The 27,726-nt window shown below is 43.4% G+C and overlaps 4 protein-coding genes across 7 annotated transcripts; 2 read left to right on the top strand and 2 right to left on the bottom strand.

The window, feature by feature from the left end:
- Nucleotides 1–3,376: 3,376 nt before the first annotated feature.
- LOC112897449 (NADPH--cytochrome P450 reductase-like) lies at nucleotides 3,377–8,602 on the top strand. Its single transcript, XM_025965741.1, has 17 exons — nucleotides 3,377–3,898; nucleotides 4,713–4,772; nucleotides 4,891–4,967; nucleotides 5,323–5,464; nucleotides 5,572–5,608; nucleotides 5,695–5,764; nucleotides 5,866–6,057; nucleotides 6,168–6,260; nucleotides 6,389–6,584; nucleotides 6,691–6,774; nucleotides 6,862–7,013; nucleotides 7,113–7,209; nucleotides 7,415–7,564; nucleotides 7,645–7,722; nucleotides 7,816–7,938; nucleotides 8,028–8,141; nucleotides 8,262–8,602. Exons 1-17 carry the CDS (start codon nucleotides 3,554–3,556, stop codon nucleotides 8,340–8,342), a joined length of 2,091 nt encoding a protein of 696 aa, XP_025821526.1. The 5' UTR covers nucleotides 3,377–3,553; the 3' UTR covers nucleotides 8,343–8,602.
- Nucleotides 8,603–13,436: 4,834 nt separating this feature from the next.
- On the top strand, nucleotides 13,437–21,652 carry LOC112896755 (phosphatidylinositol 3-kinase, root isoform). 2 transcript variants are annotated; one of them, XM_025964882.1, is made up of 18 exons: nucleotides 13,437–13,840; nucleotides 14,279–14,375; nucleotides 14,765–14,861; nucleotides 15,414–15,572; nucleotides 15,703–15,912; nucleotides 16,202–16,380; nucleotides 16,518–16,665; nucleotides 16,905–17,000; nucleotides 18,210–18,345; nucleotides 18,707–18,828; nucleotides 18,923–19,117; nucleotides 19,214–19,384; nucleotides 19,644–19,781; nucleotides 19,937–20,091; nucleotides 20,587–20,730; nucleotides 20,821–20,965; nucleotides 21,057–21,231; nucleotides 21,344–21,652. In XM_025964882.1, exons 1-17 carry the CDS (start codon nucleotides 13,759–13,761, stop codon nucleotides 21,192–21,194), a joined length of 2,412 nt encoding a protein of 803 aa, XP_025820667.1. In that variant the 5' UTR covers nucleotides 13,437–13,758; the 3' UTR covers nucleotides 21,195–21,231; nucleotides 21,344–21,652. The 2 variants fall into 2 exon arrangements, with proteins under 2 accessions (XP_025820667.1, XP_025820668.1); XM_025964883.1 differs by having other exon boundaries at nucleotides 21,379–21,647.
- A 204-nt stretch (nucleotides 21,653–21,856) lies between these two features.
- LOC112896756 ((DL)-glycerol-3-phosphatase 2) lies at nucleotides 21,857–24,104 on the bottom strand. 2 transcript variants are annotated; one of them, XM_025964885.1, is made up of 6 exons: nucleotides 23,885–24,104; nucleotides 23,573–23,797; nucleotides 22,719–22,779; nucleotides 22,449–22,596; nucleotides 22,284–22,360; nucleotides 21,857–22,206 (listed from the first exon to the last, which is right to left on the bottom strand). In XM_025964885.1, exons 1-6 carry the CDS (start codon nucleotides 23,976–23,978, stop codon nucleotides 22,083–22,085), a joined length of 729 nt encoding a protein of 242 aa, XP_025820670.1. In that variant the 5' UTR covers nucleotides 23,979–24,104; the 3' UTR covers nucleotides 21,857–22,082. The 2 variants fall into 2 exon arrangements, with proteins under 2 accessions (XP_025820670.1, XP_025820669.1); XM_025964884.1 differs by having other exon boundaries at nucleotides 23,573–24,095.
- Nucleotides 24,105–26,238: 2,134 nt separating this feature from the next.
- LOC112897381 lies at nucleotides 26,239–27,428 on the bottom strand. 2 transcript variants are annotated; one of them, XM_025965669.1, is made up of 4 exons: nucleotides 27,252–27,428; nucleotides 27,030–27,174; nucleotides 26,759–26,920; nucleotides 26,239–26,685 (listed from the first exon to the last, which is right to left on the bottom strand). In XM_025965669.1, the coding sequence occupies exons 2-4, from the start codon at nucleotides 27,141–27,143 to the stop codon at nucleotides 26,293–26,295; spliced, it is 669 nt and encodes a 222-aa protein (XP_025821454.1). In that variant the 5' UTR covers nucleotides 27,144–27,174; nucleotides 27,252–27,428; the 3' UTR covers nucleotides 26,239–26,292. The 2 variants fall into 2 exon arrangements, with proteins under 2 accessions (XP_025821454.1, XP_025821453.1); XM_025965668.1 differs by having other exon boundaries at nucleotides 27,030–27,428.
- Between the last annotated feature and the right edge of the window lie 298 nt (nucleotides 27,429–27,726).

The following is a 27,726-nucleotide window of genomic DNA, read 5'->3' on the forward strand; positions in this document are numbered from 1 at the left end:
GTTTCTTGCACCGCCTAGAGGTTGGTTGGTAGGACGGCCGCGACTTTATTTAGCTAAGACCGCTGCCCGGCAAGAGTATATATACATATAGTAAGTATATCATACTTTTTTAATTACACAGTATAATTTAGACACTCACAACTCACGCACAATTATCTTTATGAAAGCACGTATGCAAATCCTACCTCTATGAGCATTTTCGAAGACTGAGATGATAAATCTTTAAGTTTGACGTGCTTCTGAGACTCTTGTAACCGTTAGCCTACATGCTCTTTCGCAACAAGTATCTTATACAATATTATATTATATTTCATGATGCGTGAAGGAGAAAGGAGGATGTGAGAGAAAGAGGTCTTAGCTTTTACAATTATAAGACCACTTATCATCCATTATATAAGTTATTTTCATCATACAGCCAATGCCACTGCTTTTTCTATGCACAAATCAAAGGATTATTGAGTTACTATGGGGCAAATAAAAATACGATTTATTATATAATTTGAAGTAGTGTACTGAACCAACTCTGTACTAAACATATGCTGAATTATAAATTACTGGCTGACCCAAAGGATTTAATAGTAAGCCTTTTGTGCGGATCTGGTTGGCGTGGGCACATATATTACCGGGCGTCCGATGCAGTTGTCGTCGTCCCTTGCCATGAACTCCAACCAAGCAGACACACAGTGTGCGTGCGCTCTGGCTCTGCAGCTACAGCTTAAACAGCTGGACATGGGGCAAAGGTGCACGTGATTGGTTATTTGGTCTATTTTTGATCCGGAAGTTATGCAAAGTCATGCAGGATCAGTCCAAACCAGATTTATATCGTATTTTGTAGGTTTATTTGGTTGGTTGTATCTCTTGTTTTGGTCCACGTAAGATTTTATTTGGATGGATGTATTGCTCTCTGAGCTGCACTGCAGTAGCTTGGTTGGGGCCAAAACTTGGCTAGTCGGGGTCCTGTGCAGCCTGCACAACCGGAGACGAGGCTCATTTATGTTTCCCACTATGCAGACCGTATAGGATTATTTGCACAACCGAAATCTAGCTAACCGATCTATTTAGACTACCAAACATCCAAACCTGCACTATTCAAGCCTGGGGATGTGAATGGACTCATAAAAAATGAAAAACCAATAGTTTTGATCAATTTTTTACTGTATATACATCCTCATAGATTAAGCTTATGCACCCACAGGATAAATACATCCTCTCTTCGAGCTCCGGGCGACCGATTGTTCATTCACTAGATAGGACGATAGAGTGCCGGCACGCACAGTAGCCTGTAGGAGCAGGAGCAGGAGCAGCCCAGTGCCACACCACACCTGCGGGATGGGCGTGGGTGGGCTTCGTTATCGTTCATTCATTTTCATTCATTGGGTTCTCCCTGCAAGCGTACTGCCGGCTGAGATCAGCAGCGTGTGCTGCTGGCTTCGCTCAGACCAGGTCAGCCCTGCCATCTGGGTCGAGGCAGAGTTGCAAGGCCTTCGCCTCCAAGGCAGGCACCCCTGCCGGCATGGCCTCGTCTGCATTCGTCGTCCGCCGCTCGCCTTCTCCATTTTTTGTTTTGTTCCCCAAGAACCACCGGCCGCCCGCTTCTTGCCCTGCCGGTCCGGATTGAATCACGTCAAAGTCATTTCTCACAAAAAAAACTTGTTCCATCCGCTTGCCCTTCTTGTCCAACGTGCTACGCAATTTGACCAAGCTTTTTAAGTCTGCCTCACCTGCTATAGGAGGCAAGGAGATGTAAATATCCACCGTATTTCAGCTCAACTCTTCTCGGAAAAACTTTATAAAACGTTACATAGAGTTCTTCATAGATGACTATTGTTTGAGGCCACGCGCTAGGTGCGATTAACACGCCTAGACTTTGAATTCCACTACTTCTTTGAATATTTTACAAGAACCTTCGGGAAATCGTATTGCTTGATTTCTACAAAAGTAGTTCCAAAATATTGTAACTTAGCCATTTTTTCCATATATAAGAAAATGACCAACTAACATTTTAGTGGCCATGCCATTGTTGTAGATGAACCGTCTCCCCATCTTAATGGATTATTTTAATCTGAGGCCACATCTCAATCTCGACAATTTAATCAAATGGCAACATCCTCCTCAACTCAACCTATTCTTATATTTTTGCCCTTCTAGTTTGTTGGCACCACCTTATCTTCCATCATGCACGCTAATTTCACCTCAAACAGTATCAATCCATCACCGAGTCTCGCCCACCTGCATCATTTCCGCGGGCTCCAACACTTGGATTGCATTCAACCCTAATTGCAATCCTCACCTTCTTGATGGCACCTCTTGATCAAATACTAGGCTGCGGTCCTATTTGTTTCCGCTTCTGTCAACCCCGTTTAGATTATAAGCTAAGCTAAGATTTTTCTCGCTAATCGTTTCTCGTAGTTCGAATCTTTGAAGCGGCTTACCACATAAGTAAAAATGAAAATAAGCAAAATGTTTGATGGGATTATCATTTAATTTTACCGATAAATCGATTATAATCGGAAACAAATATAGTCATGTTGGGTTGAAAAGATCCCGACCAATTTTTTGTGAGCTCAAAACTAACGTCGGCCTCCAAATGTCGGCCACGGTGGCCGCCCTATGCATGCAACCAAAAAGGAGAGGGCCAGAGGCGGCTGCCCGTAGGGATGTTATTCATAGCACGTACGACTAGCCGCCGTATCATCGCAAGTATCCATTGAAGATGATAATATTTCAGAATAAAATAAAATATTCTAGAATAAAATAAAAAGCTAGGGATAATAATATTCCAAAATATTTTATCTTATTTTGGAATATTTTATTTTATTCTAGAATATTTTTTTCTAAAATATTATCATCTCCAGCGGATATGTACGATGATATAGCGGTTAGTCGCACGCACGCGTTATAAATAACATCACCGGTGCTGTGGCTGCAAGCACAACAAATGTTGCAACAGATCGTGCAATTACGCCGAGAAACCTACGCCATTATTCCTGCTGTTCTGCCACGCCTCCTGTTTCCATTCGCATTCCCATTCCCATTCCCACCGCTCTTCACCTCTGCTTCCTTTCCTTCCCCCACCTACACCCAGCAAGCAAAACGGAACGACGCACGCCTCCGTTCCGTTCCGTCCCCACCGCTCCCCGACACGCGGGCCCACCTCCCCGTACCAACACGACGCCACCGAGCAGCCACGCTTCTCCCTCCGCCCCCAAACCTACCCCCACCACTGCGCCGGGTCCACGCCCTGACGCCCGCGCACGCAGCACCCCCCGGCCCCACCCCGCAGCCGCAGCGAAGCCTCTCTCTCCGCCGCGGTGGTAGGTGGTTTGACCGCGCCGCGCCAACCCCGCCGCCCGCCCAGCTATATAAACCCCCGCGCCTCCCCCCCCTCGCCGGCAGCAGCGTCCACCGAGCTGTTGTGAACTGTAATTGCCGGCCCGGCCGTAACCGGACCCATCGCCGCTGCCGCGCCCAGCATTCATTCTCCCCTCCCCCCTGCCTGCCGTCGCCTCACCTACCAGCTACCACCACCAACCAGCCACCGGCCGGCGGCAGGATGGACTCGGCGTCGTCGGGCGCGATGGAGCTGGTGGCGGCGCTGCTGCGCGGGCGCGTCCCGCCGGAGCTGGGCGGGGACGGCGCCGAGGGCCGCGCGCTCGTCGCGACGCTCGCGGCCGCCGTGCTCGGCGCCGCGCTGCTCGTGCTCTGGAGGCGGGCCGCCGCCGGGAAGAAGCGGAAGCGGGAGGTGGCCGCCGCGGCGGAGGCCGCGCACGCCAAGGCCAGGGGCGCCAAGGCCGCCGACGAGGAGGAGGCGGCCGCGGCCGACGACGGGAGCGGCGGCAGGAAGAAGGTCACCGTCTTCTTCGGCACGCAGACCGGCACCGCCGAGGGGTTCGCCAAGGTGCGTGCGCAGCGACGACCGATTGATCACCATCTCTGATGTCTCCTAAATTTGCTGCTTCTTTTTTTTGACGAATCGTAGCTGAATCAATTCTCTTGTTTACTACGCTTCAAACAAAATTATAATTCCAAGGGTACGGGGAGTTTTGATTAATAAGGGAGAGAAACTACTGCTTTGTGGGTGATGGTGACGGATTTTTAAAACTCCTCTCCATCATTGTCGTGCCGACCCCGAGATCGCTTTCGAGCGAGGGCAGCAAATTTCACCGCACATGAGTCTACAAATGTTACCGCCACGTTTGAATAGTTTAGTTTGGAACAAAATATGAATTTTATCGGACTTAATTTTCCAGGGTGTCCTAGTCCAACTATCTGATCTAGCAAGTATTTGCTTGAAAAAGTCAACAAGCCGCTCGTTCTGCATCACCTGTCAGGATTTTTTTCGACTGCTGCTAGCAACTAGCCAACGGCATGTGCGGTAGCCGAATGTTGACCACAAATAAGCAACACAGGCATCTGGCTCAAAATAATATGGCTGTCAATGTCAACCTTCAAGGAGGGTTGGTGGCCTAAACAAACCTTCTCCACTACTCCCTTTCTTTCGGGGCCCCAACCAAATCACATCGTCGTGGTTGGTTTCGTGCGTAAAAGGGACAAGCAAAGGGGAAAAGTGGGAGTTGTTTGGTAGATTTGGTGGGAAAAGACAATTGTCTTCTCTAGTCTTGAACCATTGTTGTAATCTTCAGTGTTTGCAAGTCTTTTCTTAGGTATATAATATGGTCTTCTAATTATTTGATCTGCTATGTATTTAACAGGCGCTTGCTGAGGAGGCAAAGGCAAGATATGACAAGGCAGTCTTTAAAGTTGTGGACTTGGTAAGAAACAGATAACAGCACAGAACCATGAACGTTGAGCGGAACTTTAGTCTGGTGCATCAATTCAAAATAAGGATCACTTCAAATGATCTTACACACAAAGTATGGGTGTTTATAGGATGATTATGCGGCAGAGGATGAGGAATTTGAGGAGAAGTTGAAGAAGGAGAAGCAAGCGTTGTTCTTCGTGGCAACGTAAGACGTTTATTCTTGCCATTGTGCTCTTCTTCTTATAACACTTTGATGTTGCACCTCAGTGCACATTGCACAATGTGGAAGTATTCAATAAGTCAGTAGTAGTTTCGCAGCTTCTAAACACCCAAACAGTCATAATGTTGTCCTGAAATTTATAATGATCTCAGCACCACTTTGTCTGCCTTTATTCAATTATTCATTCTGTCAGATTGGATGAAGCAATTGTTAATTCAACTATTCACTTTGCAATAGTTGAATTAACAATACAGGAAGTGTAAAAACTTAGTGAATGTTCTCATTTACTCCGTATTAGCACTCAAGGAAACCTTGCTAATGTTAGTTTGTTAAATTTCAGGTACGGAGATGGTGAGCCAACTGACAACGCCGCTAGGTTCTACAAATGGTTCACTGAGGGAAATGAGAGGGGAGTCTGGTTGAGTGATCTTGAGTATGCTGTGTTTGGTCTGGGAAATCGACAGTACGAGCATTTCAACAAGGTACTCACAAATATAACTTATCAGATCATTTTACTTTATGTGTTTCCCCATTTGTAAAATCTTGTTATGCTGGCATTCATTTTGTTGATCTCTTGGATCTGCTACAGATAGCCAAGGTAGTTGACGACCTCCTAAGTGAACAAGGTATGCACACGAGTCATGACTATCGTACATGTCTTTTTCATTAGTCAAGCTGTTCAGCTGACCTTAGGTGTTTCATGTTTGACTAGGTGGAAAACGCCTTGTTCCGGTTGGTCTCGGAGATGATGATCAATGCATTGAGGATGACTTCAATGCATGGTATGTATTACCATTATTAGTTTCTCTCAAGCTGAAAGTTTGTCATTTGACTGCTTCAGTGTTATTTATGGTGCTCTTCCTGAATGCTATTGTCTCCTTAGGAAAGAAGCTCTCTGGCCAGAGATGGATCGTTTACTTCGTGATGAAAATGATGTCTCCCCAGGCACTACTTACACAGCTGCCATTCCTGAATACCGGGTTGAATTCATCAAGCCTGAGGAGGCAGCTCATTTGGAGAGAAACTTCAGCCTTGCAAATGGTCATGCTGTCCATGATGCCCAGCATCCTTGCCGGTAAGAATCTCTCTATTTTCTCCTACATTTGCAGTAATGGCAGAAAACCCCAAGATTTTCTGTAATATTGGAGTTCAAATTAATAAGCTGGACACTCTTTGCATCTTTAGGGCTAATGTGGCTGTGCGACGGGAGCTCCACACTCCTGCTTCTGATCGTTCATGCACTCACTTGGAATTTGACATTGCTGGATCTGGTCTTATGTAAGTCATTATCTAAAGTTCTGAGCATTGTTTAATCGGAAATAGACTGCTAGTGGAATCGTTAAATTTCCACTCCCCCACATCCTTTAATCGTTGTTCCTAACATAATTTACCATGCTGCTTACCAGGTATGAAACTGGTGACCATGTTGGTGTATACACCGAGAACTGCCCTGAAGTTGTAGAGGAGGCAGAAAGGTTGTTAGGCTACTCGCCAGAGACATTTTTCACCATCCATGCAGACAAAGAGGATCCTTTCCCCTCCCCGATCACCGTGAGGAATGCTCTTGCCCGATATGCTGATCTTCTGAACTCACCAAAGAAGGTGAGCGTTTCATTAGTGTAAACATACCAAAAATCCTACAGAATTTGACAATTGACGAGACAATTTAATCAAAATCACCCTAATCAAAGATGTGTATGATTTGCAGAGTTCTCTGGTTGCATTAGCTACCTATGCTTCAGATCCTGCTGAGGCTGACCGTTTGAAGTTCTTGGCCTCCCCTGCTGGGAAGGTGAGCTTCTCTGAGTGAACCGTGCAAGTTTTCATCTTTATATGGAAATCCTAGGCATAAGATGTAACAAATTTATTCATGATTCAGGATGAGTACGCTCAATGGGTTGTGGCAAGTCAGAGGAGCCTGTTGGAAGTCATGGCCGAGTTCCCTTCGGCAAAGCCTCCACTAGGAGTCTTCTTTGCAGCTGTGGCCCCTCGTCTTCAACCAAGATACTATTCTATTTCATCTTCACCTAGGTAAGTAATACGGCTTAAATTTTACTTCTAATTATGAATGGCAAGCCCATTATGAATAGTTCTTTGTTGCTGATCTATATATTTTGTTTTGTCTATCAGTATGGCACCAACTAGGATTCATGTCACATGTGCGCTTGTGAATGAAACAACACCCACTGGAAGGGTACATAAGGGGGTATGCTCAACGTGGATCAAGGTAACTTGTCTTTGTATTTTGTGTGTGTCTGTATGTGTTTAGGGTTTTGATATCTCTCTGTCCTTTCCATAAAATAGTCTCTGTTCTCACCAGTCGCAATTTACCAAAGATGATAATTCTCGTTAAATGGGTAAATTGAGCTGTCTTTGTCGCAATATATTCACATATTTATCTTAATGCTTTGCTGTCCCAATTGGATTTTCAGAATGCTGTTTCATCAGAAGAGAGCAAGGACTGCAGCTGGGCTCCGATATTTGTGAGGCAATCAAACTTCAAACTGCCAGCTGATCCTTCAGTGCCAATTATCATGATTGGCCCTGGGACCGGTCTAGCACCCTTCCGTGGCTTCTTGCAGGTTTATTGCTGCTCCATGGTACTTATGCTTTTCAACTGGCCATCAGACTGCTAATGTGCAAATTTCATCCATGATACCAGGAGAGGCTAGCTCAAAAAGAATCTGGAGCCGAGCTTGGTCGATCCGTGTTCTTCTTCGGATGCAGAAATAGCAAGATGGTATACACCAAACAAATATTTTACTTAAACAATTATTAACACCAAAGATCTGCACTGCTATAGGCTGTAGCTGACATAATTTTTATTTTTTAGGACTTCATCTATGAGGATGAGCTGAACAATTTCCTTGAACAAGGAGCAATGTCTGAGCTGGTTCTTGCCTTCTCGCGTCAGGGCCCTACCAAGGAATATGTGCAACACAAAATGGCGCAGAAAGTAATTCAGCTGCACCTTTCTTATAACCGTCTGTTAACCCCTCCAGCCCCTGGTCCAGTGACTCATAATTCACCTCTGTCCATTTCCAGGCATCTGAAATCTGGGACATGATCTCCCAAGGTGCTTATATCTATGTCTGCGGTGATGCCAAAGGCATGGCCAGAGATGTACATAAAGTTCTCCACACCATCATTCAGGAGCAGGTACTGATGATAGGCCTCATTTTCATGGGGGATTTAAAGTACTTACATACCACTAAAAAATGCGGTGCATTTCTCATTTCTCATGCAAACTCTGTCCTTTTTTTTTTTGGTTTAAAACAGGGTTCGCTTGACAGTTCTAAAGCGGAGAGCTTTGTGAAGAATCTCCAGACGGAGGGCAGATATCTGAGGGATGTGTGGTAAGCGCTGGACATGGAAACTTCCCCATATTCATTGGGGGACAACATTCATTCATGTTTTACAAATGTACAATTATTGCCGGAAGAGTACTGACAATGGACTAAGATCAGATGTTTCTAGTGGCTCTGCATTTTTTTCTTTTTCTTTCTTATTTCTTTTGTTTTTGAGATATTCTCAAGAGGTTTTTGCACCTGTGTAGTACAAATTCTTTATATGTATAAGATGAGGACAATTTTGACAATAAGCCTCTGTTACACTGTTTATAGTTGTCGCAAGTAGGGTCTCGGGTGATCATCGATTAAAGATATGGTCAGAGAACAAGGCAACTAGATTGGTCAGAGAAATTATGTGCAGTACAAATTCTTTATATGTATAAGTTTCAACTAGATTATGTGAATCATCAGTTTTAATCCTGAAATTAGATTGGTCGGAGAACAAGGCAACTCCGAGTCAAGCAAAACTGAGTGTGTAAATTTCTTTTACTTATGTATAAACCCGAACGTTTAAAGTCGAAACTTGAAAATGACAGGCTCCCAGCAGGAAGGTGCAAACTACTTTGGTTGTGTCTGTTACTTTTTAAACACGCCATTTTTCGGATCAAATGTCCGTAATTAGCTTCTAGAAAGTAGAAAGTATATGCCACTATGGCAATTGCAAGCCGTACCCCAAGGCTGATCACGGAAGAAGCATAGGCGCACCGATTTGAATTCGGCTGTGCTTTGAGTCAGTTTTAGCTGCGTGTAAATATACGGACACAATATCTTAATTTTGATCTGCTAATACATATTGCATCTTACTCCCTCCATCCCACAAGAATGCAACTCTCACATCCCGAGAAGTCAAACAGTTTCAAATTTAACCAAATTTATATAAAAAATTACTAACATTATATCTCCAAATAAATTTAGTATAAAAATATATTACATGATTAATCTGATGATACTTATTTTGTAACATAAAAGTTAATACTATTTTATATAAATTTGGTCAAATTTGAAACTGCTTGACTCCTCGGGAAGTGAGAGTTGCATTTGTTTTGGGACGGAGGGAGTATTTTTACGAAGCAAAGTGAGGGAGTATTTTTACGAAGCAAAGTGCGGACCGAGTCGTTCACAACTAGATATATAGGAGACTTTTTGCATTTTGGCTCTTTTTTTGGAAAAGAATCACATTTGAACCTCTAGAGAACATATTTCCGTATTTGGACCCTAGGGGCCGGCGCCGTGACCCACGGCGCCGAGATAACACGTCTCGGTGCCGTGTGCCATGGCGGGTCCCAGCCCCCAAGCTAATATGGCCGCTGACTTGGCGCTGACGTGGCTGGGGGCTCGGCGCCAGGATCCATGGCGCCGAGCTTGGCGTCACAGATCTTGGCACCGAGCGTTTATCCAATACGTCGCGGCCCATCTCTCTTCCCGTGCACTCTTCCTCTCTCCCTGCTCGCCGACCGCCCCTCTACCGTAGCTCGCCGGCCGCGTGGCCTCCGCCCTCCCCTTGCACGCCCTGTTACGGCCGCCGGGCGCGCGCCCTCATCCGGGTGCCCCCCGCGAGCCCGCCCCCACGCAGCCTCCTCCGCGGCGCCGCCCACCCCTCACGCGAGCATCGGCGGCGAGGGCACAACCGAGGGCACGCCGCCTCGGCGCGGCTGCGGGCCGGCGGGCCTCAGCACCTCGCTCCCTCGGCACTGACCTCCCGGCGGCAAGGTAATTTTTTAGTTAATTTAGTTTAGTTAAATTAGTTATTTAGTTTTATTAAAAGTAGGTATTTAGTTAGTTAATGTAGTTAGGTAAATTTAGTTAGTTCAGTTAGGTAAATTTAGGTATTTAATTTGCTATTTTTGTAAGGTAATTTAGTTAGGTAAATTTACTTATTTTAGTTAGGTAAATTTTGGGATTTAGTTAGGTAATTTAGTATGCAAATGTAAACTACCCCGTTACCAAAATTTTTCCTAACTAAATTTATTTAGTATGCAAATGTGTATTATACCTATCATAATCTTCATGTTGTACATACCAACTAGATGGAGAATGTAGTCACCGTGTATCATGGAGGGTCCCTTTGCTATTCGTTGAACCGTCGTTGTTTAGTGAGGTGTTTGGTAGGGCTCGTGATGTAGTTCAATGCAATTCAATTAAGGATACTATCTCAGTTGAAGGGGTCCTTCACTACAGTAAATACGGCCGAATTTTCAAACGGCTGGTCCCAATTGAATGTGAGGGTGAATGGGAGAAGTATGTCAAGATCATCATGAAGAATGAGTTTCAATGTTTGGATTTGTTTGTGCGGAGATCGTCAATTGATTTCACCCCTCATGTGTATTCACCACCTAATAGGCAATCACCCGCTCATGGGTTTTTGCCAGAACATGAGAATCCGGCACTGTTGATCCTCCGTTACCCAACCTTAAGGTGGATGTGGCAGATCCAGTTGCGGTCCCTGATGCTCAATCCGCCCCGAATGAGGTTGGGATTTGTCCTGGTGTTGGTGCACAACGTCGGCCTCCTCAAGAGATTCCTTTGACCTAGAACCATCCAAGTAAGTGTCGTAGTAACACCCTTTTCTTTTTCTATTCGCCCTTGATTCCATTCCTCTGACCCAATGCCATTCTGAATTGTGGTTTAAATGCAGGAGACATTCCAGATAATATTGGTGTTCCTCTTGTTCCTCCATCATCCAATGCAGGACGGGCTTCTAACAGTGTGGATGTTGAGATTGATGATGACGAGGAGCCTCGTGGGACTGCAAGAGCCGTTGATTCAGATGATGACCGTCCTGTTTCACCATTGACCGAAGAGGATATGGAGCTCATACTTTTTTGTCCTGATGGTGATCCACTAGTTCATAAATTCAGCGATGTCAGCCATTCTCGTAGTGCTTTTGCAGAAGGAAGAGATGACGGGCTTCTGATTCTGGAGATAGCATGGAAATCCGGAAGGGCCTTCTATTCAAGGACTTGCATACATTGAGACGATGGTTGCAGGAGTATTCTGTGAAACGTAAAAGACCATTCAAGGTTAGGCATTCTTATGTGGAGCGGCGTTACATCTTTATCCTTGTTTATAGATGTCCTCACATGCTAGTTCAGGTGTTGTGCATATTCAGTTATGTACTGAACTACTTCGGTAGTCTTTAATTCCATTACGTTGGAGTGTTTAATTAGTTCTGCAATATTGAAATACATATTATGGCCACAATGAATGAAACAACAACACACTAGTCTACTGTAATACACAACAAACAATAACATAGTGAGTAGTCGAGTACATGAAAACACACTGAAACAAGATCAAGTCCGTTACAAGACAACACAAGAAATAAACAAGTAAATGAAAACACAATGAAACAACATCAAGTCGATTACATGACAACAATTACTGCAAGACTACTGGGTGCAACGAGGCCACTTCCTCTTCCTTAATGCATCCAGATTCTCCTCCATTACTGCTTTTGCACGACGAGCTCGCTCTAGCTTCTGCTCCCTCTCCTCCCTGCGCTCGACAGCATGCCTTCTTTCCACCTCTTCTTTGCGCTCCTTTTCTGCTGCCTCCTCTTGGCGTGTCTTCTCTAGCAACTCCTTCCTCTCCGCATCCCACTGCTTCATACGGCGCAGATACTCCTTGTCCTCCTCCTTGATCTCAGTGTCGATCCACTGCTCAAAATCACATAGCGGGGGAGGGGACTGCAAAAAACACAATTGTCACAATCCTAATATAGGCTTTTCAGTGTGCTTCATACACATGATTTCATATGAGAAAAAAATATAATTGTTACCATCAAACCAATGCGGATCTGACGAGGTGTGGGATCTAACGCATAGTTATCAACACATCCAATACCTCGGTTATACGTTTCCTCTTCATCGAACTTGGCTACCTTGCAAGCATCACCGCAGAACACACATCGGCACTGGAACACCACTAGGCAGCGGCAAACGGGTGAAGGCCGTTCCCTTTATCACCCTTGATTTACTAGATTTACCACACCTTGGCATCCTATGGTACCATAATACACAAATTAACTAAACTCTAAACCCTAAGCAATGAGAAATCCTAAGGAAGGGAGAGAGAGGATACCTTGCTCTGGCAGATCTATAGATCAAATCAAAGTTTTTGAGGTTGAATATGTCAATTTTTGAGGATTGGAGGGTACGGGAGAGAGAAAAATAGGGACGAACTTAGAATAAATGGAAGAAGGCTCGGGCAGGAGGGTGATTTTGGAAGCATGGTCGGCGCCATAGGCCATGGCGCGGGCGCCGACCATCAGTCAGCAGGTAGGCGGGAGCCTCAGCGCCGTGGGTTTATTCTCCGGGGGTTCGAATGTGAATATTTTTCGCAAAAAGGGCCAAAATGTAAAAAATACGGAGATATACACACTCAGCCCCGTAACGAACACAATCTTACCATATGAGTTTGGCAGATTTTAAGATTGATGAAGTTAGTACATATATCTCATTGTTGATGGCATATTTTTTTCGAGTGTTTATAGGCATATTACCAACCATAGAACAGAAAGAACATTCCCATTAATTCCTATAATAAATACAAAATAACTTGAATCCGGATATGCTTATTTCACCATAAAGAACAATCAAACTTCTTTAGTCAAACGTTTAGTCTAGTTATAAGAAATTTTAAAATCTGGATTGGTTCAGTTTTATTCGAAGTCAAACTTCTTTGACTTTCACCTAGACAGAAAAATGTTCTAACATCTACATCATGAAAACAATTTGGTTAAATTAAATTCACCATGCAATGTCTTGATAGTGCATTTACATAGTATTTGAGATGTTGAAATATTTCTCTGTTGTTTTGATAAAAGTTGGAAAAATTGAGCTTAGGATAAAATTAAAACATGCAAGGGACTAGCTGTGAACCTTTGGAACTCAATCGGAATTCAAAATCGAGATACAATACACAGCCGTTAGCCCGTTACTAATGGGCCGTGTTTCTTCGGGTTAAACGAGCTGGGCTCAAGAATGGGTGGGCCTGGACAGGTTATGCGGGTGGGCTTCTGAACCTGGACTGGAGCGGAGTGGGTTCGGGTCGAACCCGTGGACACAACAGCAGCCTGATCCACATCCACGCGAACCCTCTCGCAACTGGAGTCACGCAACCGCCGTCTCCTCGTCGGCACGCTCCGCCGTAGCTCGTCGCCACGACCGCCGCCTGCACGCGTAGAAAGAAAGAGGGAAAAGAAAAGGATCAGAGGAACGGTAATCCCTTCACTCGTCGCCCCCCGCTGCAATCGCCCCGCCCGCCGGTCCGCCGCCGCTTCTCCCCGCTTCTCCCCGGCGTCCTTTTCCTCCTCCGGTCCCATGCCGTCCATGCCAAGCAACCTAAATCGCTCCGCGCCTTCTTGATCCCGTCGTCCCTTCCTCGAATTCCTCTCCCACAACATATCGGTTGTTCGGCGCCGAAAGATGGTCGGCGGCGGCAATGAGTTCCGGTTCTTCTTGTCCTGCGACATCAGCCTTCCGCTCGCCTTCCGCGTCCTCCACGCAGGTATATCACTACTACCTCTCTTCTCGCCTTCAATTTGCTCGCCGATTTGGCCTGATGTGCTCGCCATGCTACCACCCGCGTCAAAAACCCGTCTTTTTTTTTCACTCCCAAAGTCGCCTCAACTGTGATCCCAATCCAATTGACCCTGTAATTTCCTCTGCTGATTCATTAGTCATGACTGCATTCAAGTGCTTTTCACCGTTATTACACAGAACCCATCCATATTTATTTCTTATCCAGTCTTTACTTTCAATCCTCCATGCTTCTGCCTCTCCATTCCATCCACAAAGGCGATTTTTACTTCTTTGTTGTATTGCCGAGCAAGAAGGAAATCCTTCTATGTTTACTAGTATGCATCATAGCAAAAAATGAGTAATTATGTTATTCCTTTTTGTCATTCATGTATATTTCATAATTCATTACGTTCCTGGTTTCCAGAACATATCCTGTTGACCCAACAAAAAGCTCCAGAGCTCTTTGTTGAGTGCAAGCTGTACATCGATGGGATACTATTTGGGTTGCCAGTAAAGACAAGGTACATTTTTTTTTTGATATACTCCCTCCGTTCTAAAACGTAAGATGTTTTAGCTTTGTCATAAGTCAAAGTTCTCAAATTTTGACCAAGTTTATAGAAAGATGCTCCAAAATCTACAAAAAACAAATTAGTTTCGTTAAATCCACCATGAAACATGTCTTGACAGTGCGTTTATTTGGTATTACAGATGTTAATATGTTTTTCTATAAACTTGGTCAAAGTTAAAGGAGTTTGACTTAGGAAAAACTAAAATGTCTTACATTTTGGAACGGAGGGAGTATCAACCAATTGATTGCACTCAAAGACACATTAAATGTTCTTTTTATGTAATCATCAGCAGTGAGCAGTTCTGTTTCTTGGGGTTTAATGCACAAATTCTCTCATGCTAGGCTGGAACCTTCAGGACCGATGTACTGTTGGAATGAGCTGATAACACTTAGTACCAAGTACAGGGACCTAACTTCCCTCTCACAGCTTGCTTTTACGGTATATTTCTTAGATTTGTGTTTTGTACACCACTCCTGTCAATTGTAAATGAAAGGAATTCTATTTTTGTGTTTATCAGAGGTCAATATTGTTTAGCAAACATGTGGAGGGGGTCCTGTGAAAATGAAGACCAAACAAATTAAATATGTTTTTAATCTAATATAATTGTGCTAATCTGTGTCATACTCAACATGTTGTTCAGTTGTACTTTTGATTGGTAGAAAATGTTGGCTTCTCATTTAAGTGGAGACATTGTATGATTTCAATGTGCACTTTGAATAAACCAAAAAGGAGGATGTGTTTCATGGTCAATTTCATTGGAGATCACCATGGATTATGAATCAAAACTTAGTGCCCTAGTTATACCTTGACAGTAGTGATTGCACACTATATTTTGGGAAGTAACCCAGCTATGCCTAATGAAAAAATGGCGTGCCATGTGTTAATAAATCCTCTTAATTAAATCATCAGTGTCCAATATGATTATGTACTTCCGACCCATATGGTCTCCCTTGCGTTTTAGCTTCTTTTTATTTAAAATCTTTCATGTAGGTGTGGGATGTGTCATCTGGTGAGGAACCCGAGATTGTCGGTGGAGCTACCATATTCCTTTTCAACAGCAAAAGGCAACTTAAAACAGGAAGGCAGAAGCTGCGGCTATGGCCCAAAAAGGAGGCAGATGGAGGAGTCCCCACCACAACCCCTGGCAAGGTAACATGCAGCTTTGCTTTCTTGCAATCTGGGTTCATCTGTTGTAGTTCTCTTCTCAACTAATCTTTGCACTTCTTTACTTCTATTACCTCAAGGTGCACTTACTATTTTTTTCCTATGTAACTTTTAGGTTCCTAAGAATGAGAGGGGTGAGATAGAGCGTTTGGAGAGGCTTGTTAACAAGTATGAGAGAGGGCAGATACATCATGTAGATTGGCTTGATCGTCTTGCCTTCAGTGCTATGGAAAAAGCTAAGGAGAAAGAGTGTGAGAGGAATGCCAATTTGTACCCTAGCCTGGTTGTTGAATTGTGCAGTTTCGAACATAGAGTTGTCTTCCAGGTTAACATTCTCACCTTTTTATGCATTTATTTATGTAATGGTACTGAGCTATTCTTTTTTCTTTAACTCACTATGTAGTTGACTGACTCTTTTATCTGTTATATAAAATTTATCTGCAGTTTTTGTGCACAATGTAATCTCTCATGCTACTTTTCGTAGTTGGAGGAATTCACCTTTTGAATTCCTTGAGTCATAATACTTATCTGAACATGAGTTCTGCGTACAAGTTATAGGAAAAGTAATTGTTCATCTTAGCTGGGTAAACGCTGACTCCTTTTTTTCCATGCAGGAATCTGGAGCAAATTTTTATATCCCGGCTCCGGTATCCTTATCAAATGAGCTGGTTACTGTATGGGACCCTGAACTCGGACGAACCAATCCATCTGAGCACAAGCAGTTAAAGCTTGCTAGGAGCTTGACTCGTGGAATAGTTGATAGAGATCTAAAACCAAGCTCAAATGAGCGAAAGTATGTGCAAGTTGTATTATTTTCTATTTCCTCCTTTGAATTAGGAGATGCTGGAAGCAGAACTCTTGTCATTTCTGTTAACAGTGATGTGCAGTTGGTGGGTTTCTAGCTGATTGATTTTTGTCTTTACTGTGTAGGTTACTACAAACAATAATCAAGTTTCCTCCTACACGCACTTTAGAGGTGGATGAAAAGCAATTGGTGTGGAAATTTCGTTTCTCTTTGATGTCTGAGAAGAAAGCTCTAACGAAATTCGTCCGCTCAGTGGATTGGAGCGATAACCAAGTTAGTAAAAGAAACCTATATGTGCAAGTGCTTCTTTTGTTTTGTGCTGTCATATTTGGTCTGCCTCTACTAAGTGATGCACACATAAAACTATACTGCAAGTCTGCATTTGACTTATTTGATGTCACATTTTTCATCATGCCAAATTTTTCTATTACATACTGGAAAGAGTCTAGTGTTGATTTTTGGAGTGGTGAACAATGCATTGTCTGAATCCAAAATGTGACAATGCTATGCAGGAAGCTAAGCAAGCTGTTGAATTGATTGGAAAGTGGGAAACAATTGATGTGGCTGATGCACTAGAGCTTCTCTCACCGGATTTTGAAAGTGACGAAGTATACTGTCTGCCACCTTTATTTCTGCATCTTTCTGGTTTTATTTTGTTCACTTGTTTGTAGATTTTAGTTAGATTACACAGAAATGTTTCTTGTTCATCCTCTGTTCAGTTACGTGAATTAGTCCTGAATCCTGATGCCATTCTTCTGGAATTTTTTATGGCAGTTTGCTGTCAACAAGTAGAAAAGAATACATTCTTTTGGCAAATTTCATTGTTCAGTTTTTGCAGTAGGTTCCCTGTTTGTCCCATCATTCTCCAGTGTAATGAAAGCAATGTCTGCTCCTCCTTAAACCATGTTTATTGTGTTAGTTTATTCTGTATTATGGAAATCAGCATGCTTATAGGAAAAGATGCGCAATTTGTGGGGTTTTTTTTTGTAGTCTACTGATGTCCATCAGTTAAGGCATGTCAGGTGGATAACAGTGGTCGCTCACTCGCTCTACAGGGTTCACCAGGTGGCCCTGCTAGAGGCTTTGGTAGGCAGCAGGGTGTCAACCCAGCGTAATCTGCAAGCAAGGCCTAAGAGCATAGCCATCAGCCCAGAAGGTGGGCACAATCTGCATGACCATCGTTTAAGACAGGAGAGAATGAAAGAGAGGCATCAATGCAATTATATGACAATTACTTCTTTCCTTAAATGCAATTCCTCCTCTCCTCTCCAATTCAGATCTAATCCTTCGCAATTCTTCTAATCCTCATCCCAAACTTCTCGACCTACCTGTAGGCTGTAGCATAACACAGAGCTGCACCTGGCAGCAGTGAGAGAGGTGGATTTTCACCTGGGGTACAGGTGGCATTGCTGCTATAGGCATTTGCTGATTGCTTATCTGGTGCACCATTTACTATCCACCTTGTTGTATTCTTTACTTGATACCCTGAATGTCGTTGCAGTAAAGAGTTATCAGTGTTCTACTGCACTGTAGATTCTTATCCAAAACATGTATCATTTGGATAAGATGATCTAATGCGCCCTTCCGTTTGTTGACTTCTTGTCTGCTTCCTGCTGTTCTTTTTTCTTTTTCAAAGGGTTCATGCACTGGTACTAGTAAGTTTTATTCCTGAGTGAAATGTTTAGATAAGATTATAAATGAGTATCCTATTATGTCAGTTCCTAATGAATAATTCAATAATTAGACTCAAAACTCTGGCTTTATGCTTTATCATCTCATGACCTATTCTTTAAGGAAACAATTGTTTTTGTGCAAAGGTCCGCGGTTATGCTGTCAGCGTACTTGAAAGGGCTGATGATGAAGAATTACAGTGTTATTTGCTCCAGTTAGTGCAAGCTCTTCGGTTTGAAAGATCCGACAAGTCCCGTCTGGCACTCTTTCTTGTAAACCGTGGTATGTTTATATGCCTACGTAAATATTTGATCACAAATCCATCTACTGCAATTGGTCCCTGAAGTTGATGAAGTAACATAATACTTATTTATTTATCAAAAAGAGAAAAAAAGTGGAACTTTGTGCATGTGCACATATGTTGCCCAGAAAACTATGGCTGTACTTTGAATTATTTTTAAGCAGCATGTGCAACTTAAAACACTTAATATTATCATTGCTGATGCAAGATTGAGTCTTCCTTGCAAACTTTTAGCTTGCATGATATGCAGAAATTTTACCTAGCAGACCTTCTGTCAGCTTATGTTTGTTAATGCCCTAACGAAACTGTTTCTGTACTGTGATCGTTTTTCCCACATTACAGCTTTGTCGAACATCGAAATTGCTAGCTTCCTTCGGTGGTATATACTAGTTGAGCTTCATAGTCCGGCATATGCAAGGCGATACTACGGTACATATGACATGCTTGAAAATAGTATGATGAAGGTACGATTTTGTTCCCTTTGCACAATCCTCTTGGTTATATCATTCCCAGTTTGTAACTTTGCATAACATATATTGTTGTTTCTGTTCTTAACAGTTAGTTGGTAGGGAGGATGGAGATGAAGATGGGTTTCGACTGTGGCAGAGTTTAACGCGGCAGACAGACCTTACTGCTCAGTTATGTTCTATCATGAAGGATGTCAGAAATGTACGCGGTAGTGCACAAAAGAAAATTGAAAAATTAAGGCAGTTATTATCAGGAGTTTTCAGTGAGCTTACAAACTTCGATGAGGTAAATCTGTATTGTCTGTTAGTGCTAGAAAATATTATGGCAGACTAACTTTGCTTGGTAGCTATAACTGACTTGTTTCTTTTGAACTGATTCCAGCCAATTCGTTCACCGTTAGCACCAACTCTTCTCCTTACAGGAGTTGTGCCTCAAGAATCATCTATATTTAAAAGTGCTTTGAACCCTTTGCGTCTGACATTTAAGACAGCAAATGGGGGAACGTCCAAGATTATTTACAAAAAGGGAGATGACCTCCGGCAAGATCAGTTGGTAAGCAATCAATGTAGCTTTACGTTTGTTGGCAAATGCTTTACTTTTGTTCCAGTCCGTAATGATATCATCGTCTTTGTGTTGTTTTGGTGCTTGACATTCCAAAAGAGTAATTAATATTGATCAATTACTTATTACTTGACACTTTATTTGAATAGAGCAAAACTTGGTGAGCTGTAATGTATTCAATGGCATCCATTGACATAGGGTTTGAATGGCAGGGAGAGAATCATAGCTAATCGTTTCTTTATGATTATAGGTCATCCAAACAGTTTCTTTGATGGACCGATTACTCAAATTAGAAAATCTGGACTTGCACCTTACTCCATATCGAGTTCTTGCAACTGGACAAGATGAAGGGATGCTTGAATTTATTCCTTCCAGTTCTCTAGCACAGGTAACATGGTAATGGAAGTCTGGTTGCCAAATGCCACTATATTCTTTCCATTGCAATGAAGCTTCCTACAAATTCTAGCTTCAGTTCATTATTAGGCTTTATTTCAACAAACTTCGTGAATATAGCTATATTGATTCAAGTATTGCATGTCCCAGATTCTATCAGAGCATCGCAGTATTACAAGTTACCTACAGAAGTTCCATCCGGATGAGGATGGTCCTTTTGGTATAACAGCTCAATGTTTGGAGACTTTCATAAAAAGCTGCGCTGGTTACTCTGTCATTACATATATATTGGGGGTTGGAGACAGGTTGGTTTTGTTAATGCCTTCTTGTTTGAAGTACCTCTGTTATTGTACCCTTCTAGTTTAGAAGCCTTGTTTTCAGCTCTCTGCAATAAACCAAGCAATTATTACATCATTACAAACAGCAAGCTCGGATAGTTGGATGAAGTCTTCTGAATTTATTTATCTGTTCACTATTTGTTCCTTTGGTGATGATTATCCATGCATGAAAGTATATGTGATTTCTATTTTATTTAGCTAGGATTATGTAGCTAAACATGGGTATTTGTGGTTATAATTCTAAATAATTACTCTAGTATACTACTGCTTATCATGCTTTAATGGAAGTACATTCATGATAAGGACATTTTGTTGCAATGTTCGAGTCTGGCTGACACAGCTGTGCAGTTTTGAACATCCTCTTCCTCCTCAGACGAAGTCACCCATGTCTACCATTGACAATGATACAACATATACAAATACGAATTTACCAGTAATTGCATTTTTTTGTGTGTTTTCTAGGCATCTGGATAATCTTCTTCTAACAGATGATGGACGCCTTTTCCATGTTGACTTTGCTTTTATCCTTGGTCGAGATCCAAAGCCATTTCCACCACCGATGAAACTATGTAAAGAAATGGTTGAGGCCATGGGTGGTGCAGAAAGGTAATTAGTTGAACAATTTCGTCAAGTATCTGAACTTTCACTCATTCAATAGATGGGTATGTACTGTCAAAACTTGCATTTGTGTTTCAGCCAATACTATACAAGATTCAAATCCTACTGTTGTGAAGCCTACAACATTCTAAGAAAGTCTAGCAGCCTCATTTTGAATCTGTTCAAGTTAATGGAACGGTCAGGCATTCCAGATATCTCCGCCGATGAAAGTGGAGGTCTCAAGGTAAATTTGGGTTTTACGAGTTGAGCTTGTCAACTCTACAAAAAGCTGTCAAAATGACATGTTCTCTGTTTCCGTGGTGCATTTCGATCAGCTCCAGGAGAAATTCCGGCTGGATCTGGATGATGAGGAGGCTATACATTTCTTCCAGGATCTTATCAATGAAAGTGTCAGCGCTCTGTTCCCTCAAATGGTTGAAACCATCCATAGATGGGCTCAGTATTGGCGATAGGCTGACGATGCATAAGTCAAGCACAAATCTGTACATGGTGAGTTGGATAATATTTCCCTGTTGTCATGATACTATATTATGGGAGTATGATGCACACGTTGGAAAGGGAACTAATCTGTATTTGTTTTTGTTGGGTTTGATCATTCCAGCTGACTTACGAACTAATAATAGATGGATCGTGTAGACTGTAAATGAGCCATGGTAATTGGTGAGAACACAGGTGGGAACCTGCCATTTGGGGTTCAAGCTGTGGCACACGCTGCTGTCGATGGAGGTGGTCATGCCGGCGACCACCAGGAATTCCATTTTTTGTCACCCGAGATGGGTAGAGTTTGTCACCAACTGTTGTACCACCCATGGGCATTCCTCAATCAATGTATAATGTATATATCAACTTCAAGAGAACGTTTGTGAATATTGGATGGTCTTATGTAGTTTGTGATGAGAAGACTAGCTCACCAGCTGTCCAGAAATGCCGCACAGCATATCCATATAGCTCGGTAAATGTTACCATTGAATTTTGAAAAAAAAAAAAAGTAGTGAGTGACAAGCTGGGATGTTGATAACATGCTTAAGTCACTTTTTGTTTAATTTGCTACATACATGCGAGCGACCAGGTCATAAAAATATCTTGCGTTTGTAAAGAACAAGACATCCATGAATAGACATATTAATGTCATAACATCTTCATTGAAGGGAAGTCATATGAAGTGGTTTTCTGCCATAGAATAAGGGGCAACAAAAATGCTCAAATTGTTACTACTAAGGCCTAAGGCCTAAGACAAACAGAATCTTGAACAACATCTTATGAAATTTCTCTTATCAATGCTGTTAGTGTTTGAAATTCTCTCATTCCTCGGAGTTTTCAAATCGTCATATGGAATTTGTCTACTCTTTGAAAGGTGGCAGGCCCCATTCGCTGGGTTTGAAGTTCAACAATGAACTGAGAACTTGGTCAGCTCCTTTGTGATAAGAAACATCAAGCCGCGGATCTGGGACCATCACCGCAGACCTGCATAATAAGCAGAGTTTGTTGTCAGAGAGCAGAAGTTTGCGAAAAGACTACCTAGAACTAAAACAACCACTTACATTCCAGCATTTTTTGCTGCTGCTACACCCGATGGTGCATCTTCAAAAACCAAGCATTTACTTGGTTCTACATTGCCCTAAACAATGTAATGCAAATGAATCAGGGGCACAGTATCCTAGAGAACATTGCAATTACAGGAATTACAATATTGTCAAACCCAATACCTCAAACCGCCTCATAGCAGCGAGGAAAATATCAGGAGATGGCTTGCCAGCCTTCACCTCCGGATCATCCCCCATGACAACATGATGCATCAGGGAGAACATCTCCTGGTGGTTCTGTGTCTTCAGTGCAAAATGACGTTTATGGGATCTGTGGGCCACAAAAAAGAACAGATTATTCATATATTCTATTACAGAAAAGCACAATGAGCAGTACAGAAAGGGTAGTTTACAAAACCAAGATCAAATGGGTAAGAAAATGTAAAGACGCACCCTGTTGCAACAGCCATGGGTATTCCATTGGCATGAAGATGATGGACCAGACGTAGTACCCCTGCAGGTAACAGGTTTCATTATCTGCTAAAATAAATGTACAAATATCTAATTCAGCATGCTATACTCAGGATGTTATAAGAATTTGAAGAATAACTTAGGGCAATCACAAGTCACTTAAAAAGCTATAAACAATTGACCAGTGATGTAAAAGAACCGATTTTCTTCTTCAATAATGCCATCAGTCAGTAAGACATATGCATGTCTAAAAACACCAGTTATTGGTTGTTGCTACATGAGGCTATCTCAAGAGGGGCAAATGTAAAGTCTAAACTCGGCCTGGGGCACAACAAACAATGTGGCAATTGCTGTGGCACATGCTGATTATTTCCAATTTCCTTTGGTTCAATTCCTGTTTATGAAGATAGTAGGACCCTGATTTCAGTATAAGATGGAATTTTAGACAACATGAATGATAAAGGGCTGACGCCATAAGACACTGCTTATTGTCAAGGTAGCCGATTCTGTCTGGCATGACCCAACTAAATCACATCATACAAAGTGGAATTAGGATGTTAATAATAATTCTTAAGAATTAGTCTAGACAGTGTTCAGTTCCTCACTTTGAACAACATTGAGCCAGAATCAACCAAAGCAACAAAGCAACAAAGGAAATTACAAGTGAATAGATAAACTTTGGCAGCTCAAGTTCATTCCTTTTGAGTCAGTTACCTTTTCCCAGGTCCCAGCAATTTCACCGGACAAAAGAAATCGTCAACACAGAGTACTCCTTCAGTAATGTTGAATGGATTATGCCGAATGGTAAACACGTGAGGCGTTCATCATTTGCTCACCTGGCAGCTTAGTGCAGGATGGGAAGAGAGCCTGGAGCATGCTCTCGCGCTCCTCGAGGAACTGCTCGGGGGTGAGCAGGCCGTCTAGGCCGCACTCGTCGACGAAGATGCGCGCCGACTCGGTGGCCTTCTTGCCCATCATCTTGGCCTTGAGGGACCAGTCGAAGACCTTGCCGTACCTCGCAAGGATCTTCTCCTGCACCTCCGTGTAGAAGCCCTCCGTGTCTGCAGCACCACCAGACGCATAGAATCGAGAGCCAAGAAACTCGCCCTGAATCCAAGAAATAGAGGAAGGGAGAGAAAGAAAGATACCGAGGAGGAGACCGTCCATGTCGAAGATGACGTGCGAGATGGCGGCCCTGGGCTGCGCCGCCGCAGCCGACTCGTTAGCGCTGGTGGATGCCATTGGCGCGCCCCGGCGAGCAAGCGAGGGAGATCTGGGTGTAGGTGGCTGGCTAGTTTCCGTGGGAATTTGGGTGATTGCCGATTGGCGTGCGCGTCTGCGAACTCCACAGCCGACGGCGCTGATTCGTCAAGGAAGAAAGGGTTGCGGGTCGGGTCGGGCTGGGCTAGAGTTATGCTGGGCCTTTGGCTTTTGGGCCAAAATAAGCTCTAAACCGACTGGACCGGGTGGACTCCTTGAGTCCTGCTTGAGTTGGGGCCAATTTCTGCCAAGGATTCGGACATGCTATTGTCTGAATTCAGGCCGCCTAGGATACCAAAATAGAGGTTATATATCGTCTATGCTATAAATTCCACATCTATCATCTGAAGAAGATTATTTGGGGTGGTTTGACTCTAATTTAGCCTAACAATTAATTTCGGTCTAAAAATTTAATGCTTCCAAACCCATAGCGCTCGCATCTCGCTTTTATTACGCTGCTTTTATTATGCATGCAGCTATCACTTCCACGCCCACCGCATCATGCAGCCATGCTGACACATTAATTTTATAATGGATGCATTCGTGCATGCAGCTCATCTTGGGACTTGTCGGGTAGTCTTTTCTTCTGTTTCCTTTCTTTATTTCTTTTTATTCCTTTCATTCATCTTCTTCTTTTTAATTTTTAATTTTTTCTATAAACCCGCATATACAAAGCATGACAATCCATCGAGTTCAGGAGCACATGAACTATTGCAGCACCATTACAAGCTATCAAAAATTTTTCTTGATGTTTCTCATTCCCATGTTGTAACATGGATTATGTTGTTTCTCTATATAATTTTCTCTTCTATTTTGTAATTTAAAAGTGGAAGAATGTGGTGCCATGATTTTTGTGATGATACCAGTGGAAGAATGTGCCTAGGGATTAATAATTTATAATAGCAAGAAGTAGTTCATATGGTCTGATGCACTGGTGGGATGATTTTAACAAAATATTCACATGGCTGCGATGGATAGGAGCCAAAAGCATGTCTACTCTTTATGACTATGACTGTCAGAATTTGTACCAGTCCGGACATGAAAATCCAACTTCAAGTTTTAACCGTTGCAACTATCTGTAAGCATAGAACATGCATTACTAGTAGACAATTTACACTTTTACTCTTACCAAGTCATCCACAATTGCTAGATGCAGAGACTATATGTCTGCGGAATGATGATGGCACAGGCACAGACATATGTTACATGCGGTGCTAAAGTCAGATTAATTAATACGTCCAGCAGTTCTCAATTCAGACCATGGGGTTATCAGTCACAATACAAAGTGTTCCTGATCTATGCAAACAAGCGCATTTCCCTTCTAAGGGCATGTACAGCCCATTGTTATAGCCGTCTCTTGAGGGGTCTTAAGGGGGTAAATGAATAAAATTTTAAGAGACGGGCTCTTCGTCAAGAGACGGGCTCTTGCACATCTTTTTAAGAGTAAGAGACAACACTCAGTTTCTAGTGTGTACAACCCTATAAATGCTTGTTTCTTTGGAAGTCTCTACTCTTAATCATTTATTAAGAGACAGCTTGTAGAGATCTTGGGCTGTACTTAAGTGTCTCTTAGTGTCTCTTGTGTCTTGAAAACTGTACAAGAAGTCTCAAGGCTGTACATGCCCTAAGATCGTTAGTGTCCTAATAATCTGGTAGCGTCAGGTACTGAGCAACTGAGCTCTCAAATGCTAGAACATCAGCCGAGCTTGGGATGCTATGGCTGTGATTGGTACAGTGCATAAGGGCCTAGCCAGGCTTGCACATTGCAGGCCCAGTTTGTTTGGTTGGATGAATAGGCCCCTTATGCAGGCTTAGCTAATGCAAACAGCCCGGTACGGCCTGCATTGCGGGAGATGGATTTCAGCTCCTCCTCCGGTTATGCAGCCTGCATTGCGCCCGGCATGGCCACCTTTGTGGGCCCAACTTGGCTACCCGCAGCCCACACTGGCCAACGAACAAAATCCCGGGTGAGCATTAGGATTACCACTACCGTTCCCATTTCGCCCGCTGGAGGTCGGCTCTCTCCCTGCTCTCGCGCCGCCACCTCTCCTCCAGGTTCAGGCAAAACTACATTCAGTTTCAAGCACAGCTACATCCCATTTCAAGCATAGCTACCTAGTTTACCAACACCTAGATCAGACCTGGCTACTTCAGTTCACACACACCTGACTACAACCTCCCTTTGAACAAGCCTTTGTTCAGGCAAACAGGTTCAGCAAAATGAACAGATGCTACCGCCAAGTTATCTACATGACATCAACATCAGCAAAATATCGACCTGTAGTGCTACATCTCCCTACTTCTTCAGGGCAATACCAAACAGGATGGCAACGATCACCCGAAACATGCACAGAATAAACCCATAGAGCATATTCTTGTCATACAAGTCATTGCTGATCCTATTCTGCAGAGTGCTGCAAGTGGTCTGAGCAAGCCTGGTTCTCATGGTAAATTCCCTCTCAAGCCTCTGGTTCTCAAGGAGTTGTTCCTGTTTCTCACTAAGTATAGCTTCGTTCTCTTCAACAGCATCATTCCTCAGCTGGATTGCCTCCAGCAGATCAACCTGTAGGTCATCTAGTTTCTTCTTGAACTTCCCAACAACTTCCCCTATGCTTGCTACTACTCGCTGGAACATTGGTGGCCACTGGTCATCCACCCAAGAAATGAAATCACACATGTTGAATTTCCCCTACAAAACAAAAATGAGAGTGATCGGTAGGGAAGCAAAGCACACTGATCAAGCATTGGCAACATGAACTAACCCTCAGAGGACAAGCAAGATAGCGGCGGCCGGTGTTATTCCCATCCCAACATAGCAGGCGACGAGGACGTTTCCCATGACGGCACCTCTCAGCAGTCTCATGATCCACTCCACCCCATTTAGAAGTCTCCATTCCTTGGGGGAGTTTTGCATCGGATCCGCTCTAAATTGAATAGGAAACAAATCCTATAATTCTACCAGTACACAAACAGCAACACAAATCAAGCATCGCAATCAACTACAAAGGAGTGTTACAACAAAATTTCACGCACCAGAGAGTCAGCACCTGAGGATGAAATGCTGAAGGGATCCGAAGAGGGATTCTCGGACTCATCATCAGGAAGGGACACCCCGCCGGATTGGGTATTAGATCCCTGCATCTTCATCTTAGCCGCCTTTGCCGCCGCCTCCCTCTTACTGTGGTAGTTGAGCATGCAACCCTCACAGAGCCGGCCGGCCTCGCAGATGAACGGGACAAAGGCAGGAGAACTGACCTTGACGGACTTGCTCTTGGATGGACTCCCCCTAGACACGGAGCGGCAGCCGCCGCTGTCGCTGGTGGCCATCCAGGCTGCCAGCACCGGAACGGGAGAGGCGATGGTGATGAGGGAGCAGAGGAGGGGGCGGTGCGATGGAGATGCGAGAGGAAGCAAGGCGGCGGTGAGCAAATGGAAAAATGACCGCTAGGGTTAGTGGTGGACCGACCGTGCGCAAGTTATTATCGCCGAATCGGTAACATCACCGAGCGTGCGCAAGTGGTGGACCGACCGGGGCCCAGAACATGCAACCAGACACCCGGACTTGGCTTCCACAATGCAGCCCAACTAGCAATGCAGGCAACCGGCTATCTCCGACCGTCGTTCTCTATATCCTTCTTTATATCCGTTATTTACAGATTTCTCTGCAAGATTCTCTTCTCTATATCTCATTTCTCTCCAACAACGTTCTCTAAATCTCGTTCTCTATACA

This window comes from Panicum hallii, chromosome 6 (assembly GCF_002211085.1).
Source record: "Panicum hallii strain FIL2 chromosome 6, PHallii_v3.1, whole genome shotgun sequence".
In the NCBI taxonomy this organism is placed as follows: Eukaryota; Viridiplantae; Streptophyta; class Magnoliopsida; order Poales; family Poaceae; genus Panicum; species Panicum hallii.

Coding starts and splice junctions, on each gene's coding strand:
- LOC112897449 (XM_025965741.1), top strand. CDS start 3,554: ATGGACTCGGCGTCGTCGGGCGCGATGGAGCTGGTGGCGGCGCTGCTG. Junction 3,899..4,712: donor CCGCCGAGGGGTTCGCCAAG/GTGCGTGCGCAG, acceptor TGTATTTAACAG/GCGCTTGCTGAGGAGGCAAA. Junction 6,585..6,690: donor TTCTGAACTCACCAAAGAAG/GTGAGCGTTTCA, acceptor TATGATTTGCAG/AGTTCTCTGGTTGCATTAGC.
- LOC112896755 (XM_025964882.1), top strand. CDS start 13,759: ATGGTCGGCGGCGGCAATGAGTTCCGGTTCTTCTTGTCCTGCGACATC. Junction 15,573..15,702: donor CCACCACAACCCCTGGCAAG/GTAACATGCAGC, acceptor TGTAACTTTTAG/GTTCCTAAGAATGAGAGGGG. Junction 19,385..19,643: donor ACCTCCGGCAAGATCAGTTG/GTAAGCAATCAA, acceptor TTATGATTATAG/GTCATCCAAACAGTTTCTTT.
- LOC112896756 (XM_025964884.1), bottom strand. CDS start 23,978: ATGGCATCCACCAGCGCTAACGAGTCGGCTGCGGCGGCGCAGCCCAGG. Junction 22,780..23,572: donor ATCCTGCACTAAGCTGCCAG/GTGAGCAAATGA, acceptor TGTTACCTGCAG/GGGTACTACGTCTGGTCCAT. Junction 22,597..22,718: donor CCCATGGCTGTTGCAACAGG/GTGCGTCTTTAC, acceptor TGTGGCCCACAG/ATCCCATAAACGTCATTTTG.
- LOC112897381 (XM_025965668.1), bottom strand. CDS start 27,323: ATGGCCACCAGCGACAGCGGCGGCTGCCGCTCCGTGTCTAGGGGGAGT. Junction 26,921..27,029: donor CCTCAGGTGCTGACTCTCTG/GTGCGTGAAATT, acceptor TATTCAATTTAG/AGCGGATCCGATGCAAAACT. Junction 26,686..26,758: donor ATCTTGCTTGTCCTCTGAGG/GTTAGTTCATGT, acceptor TTTGTTTTGTAG/GGGAAATTCAACATGTGTGA.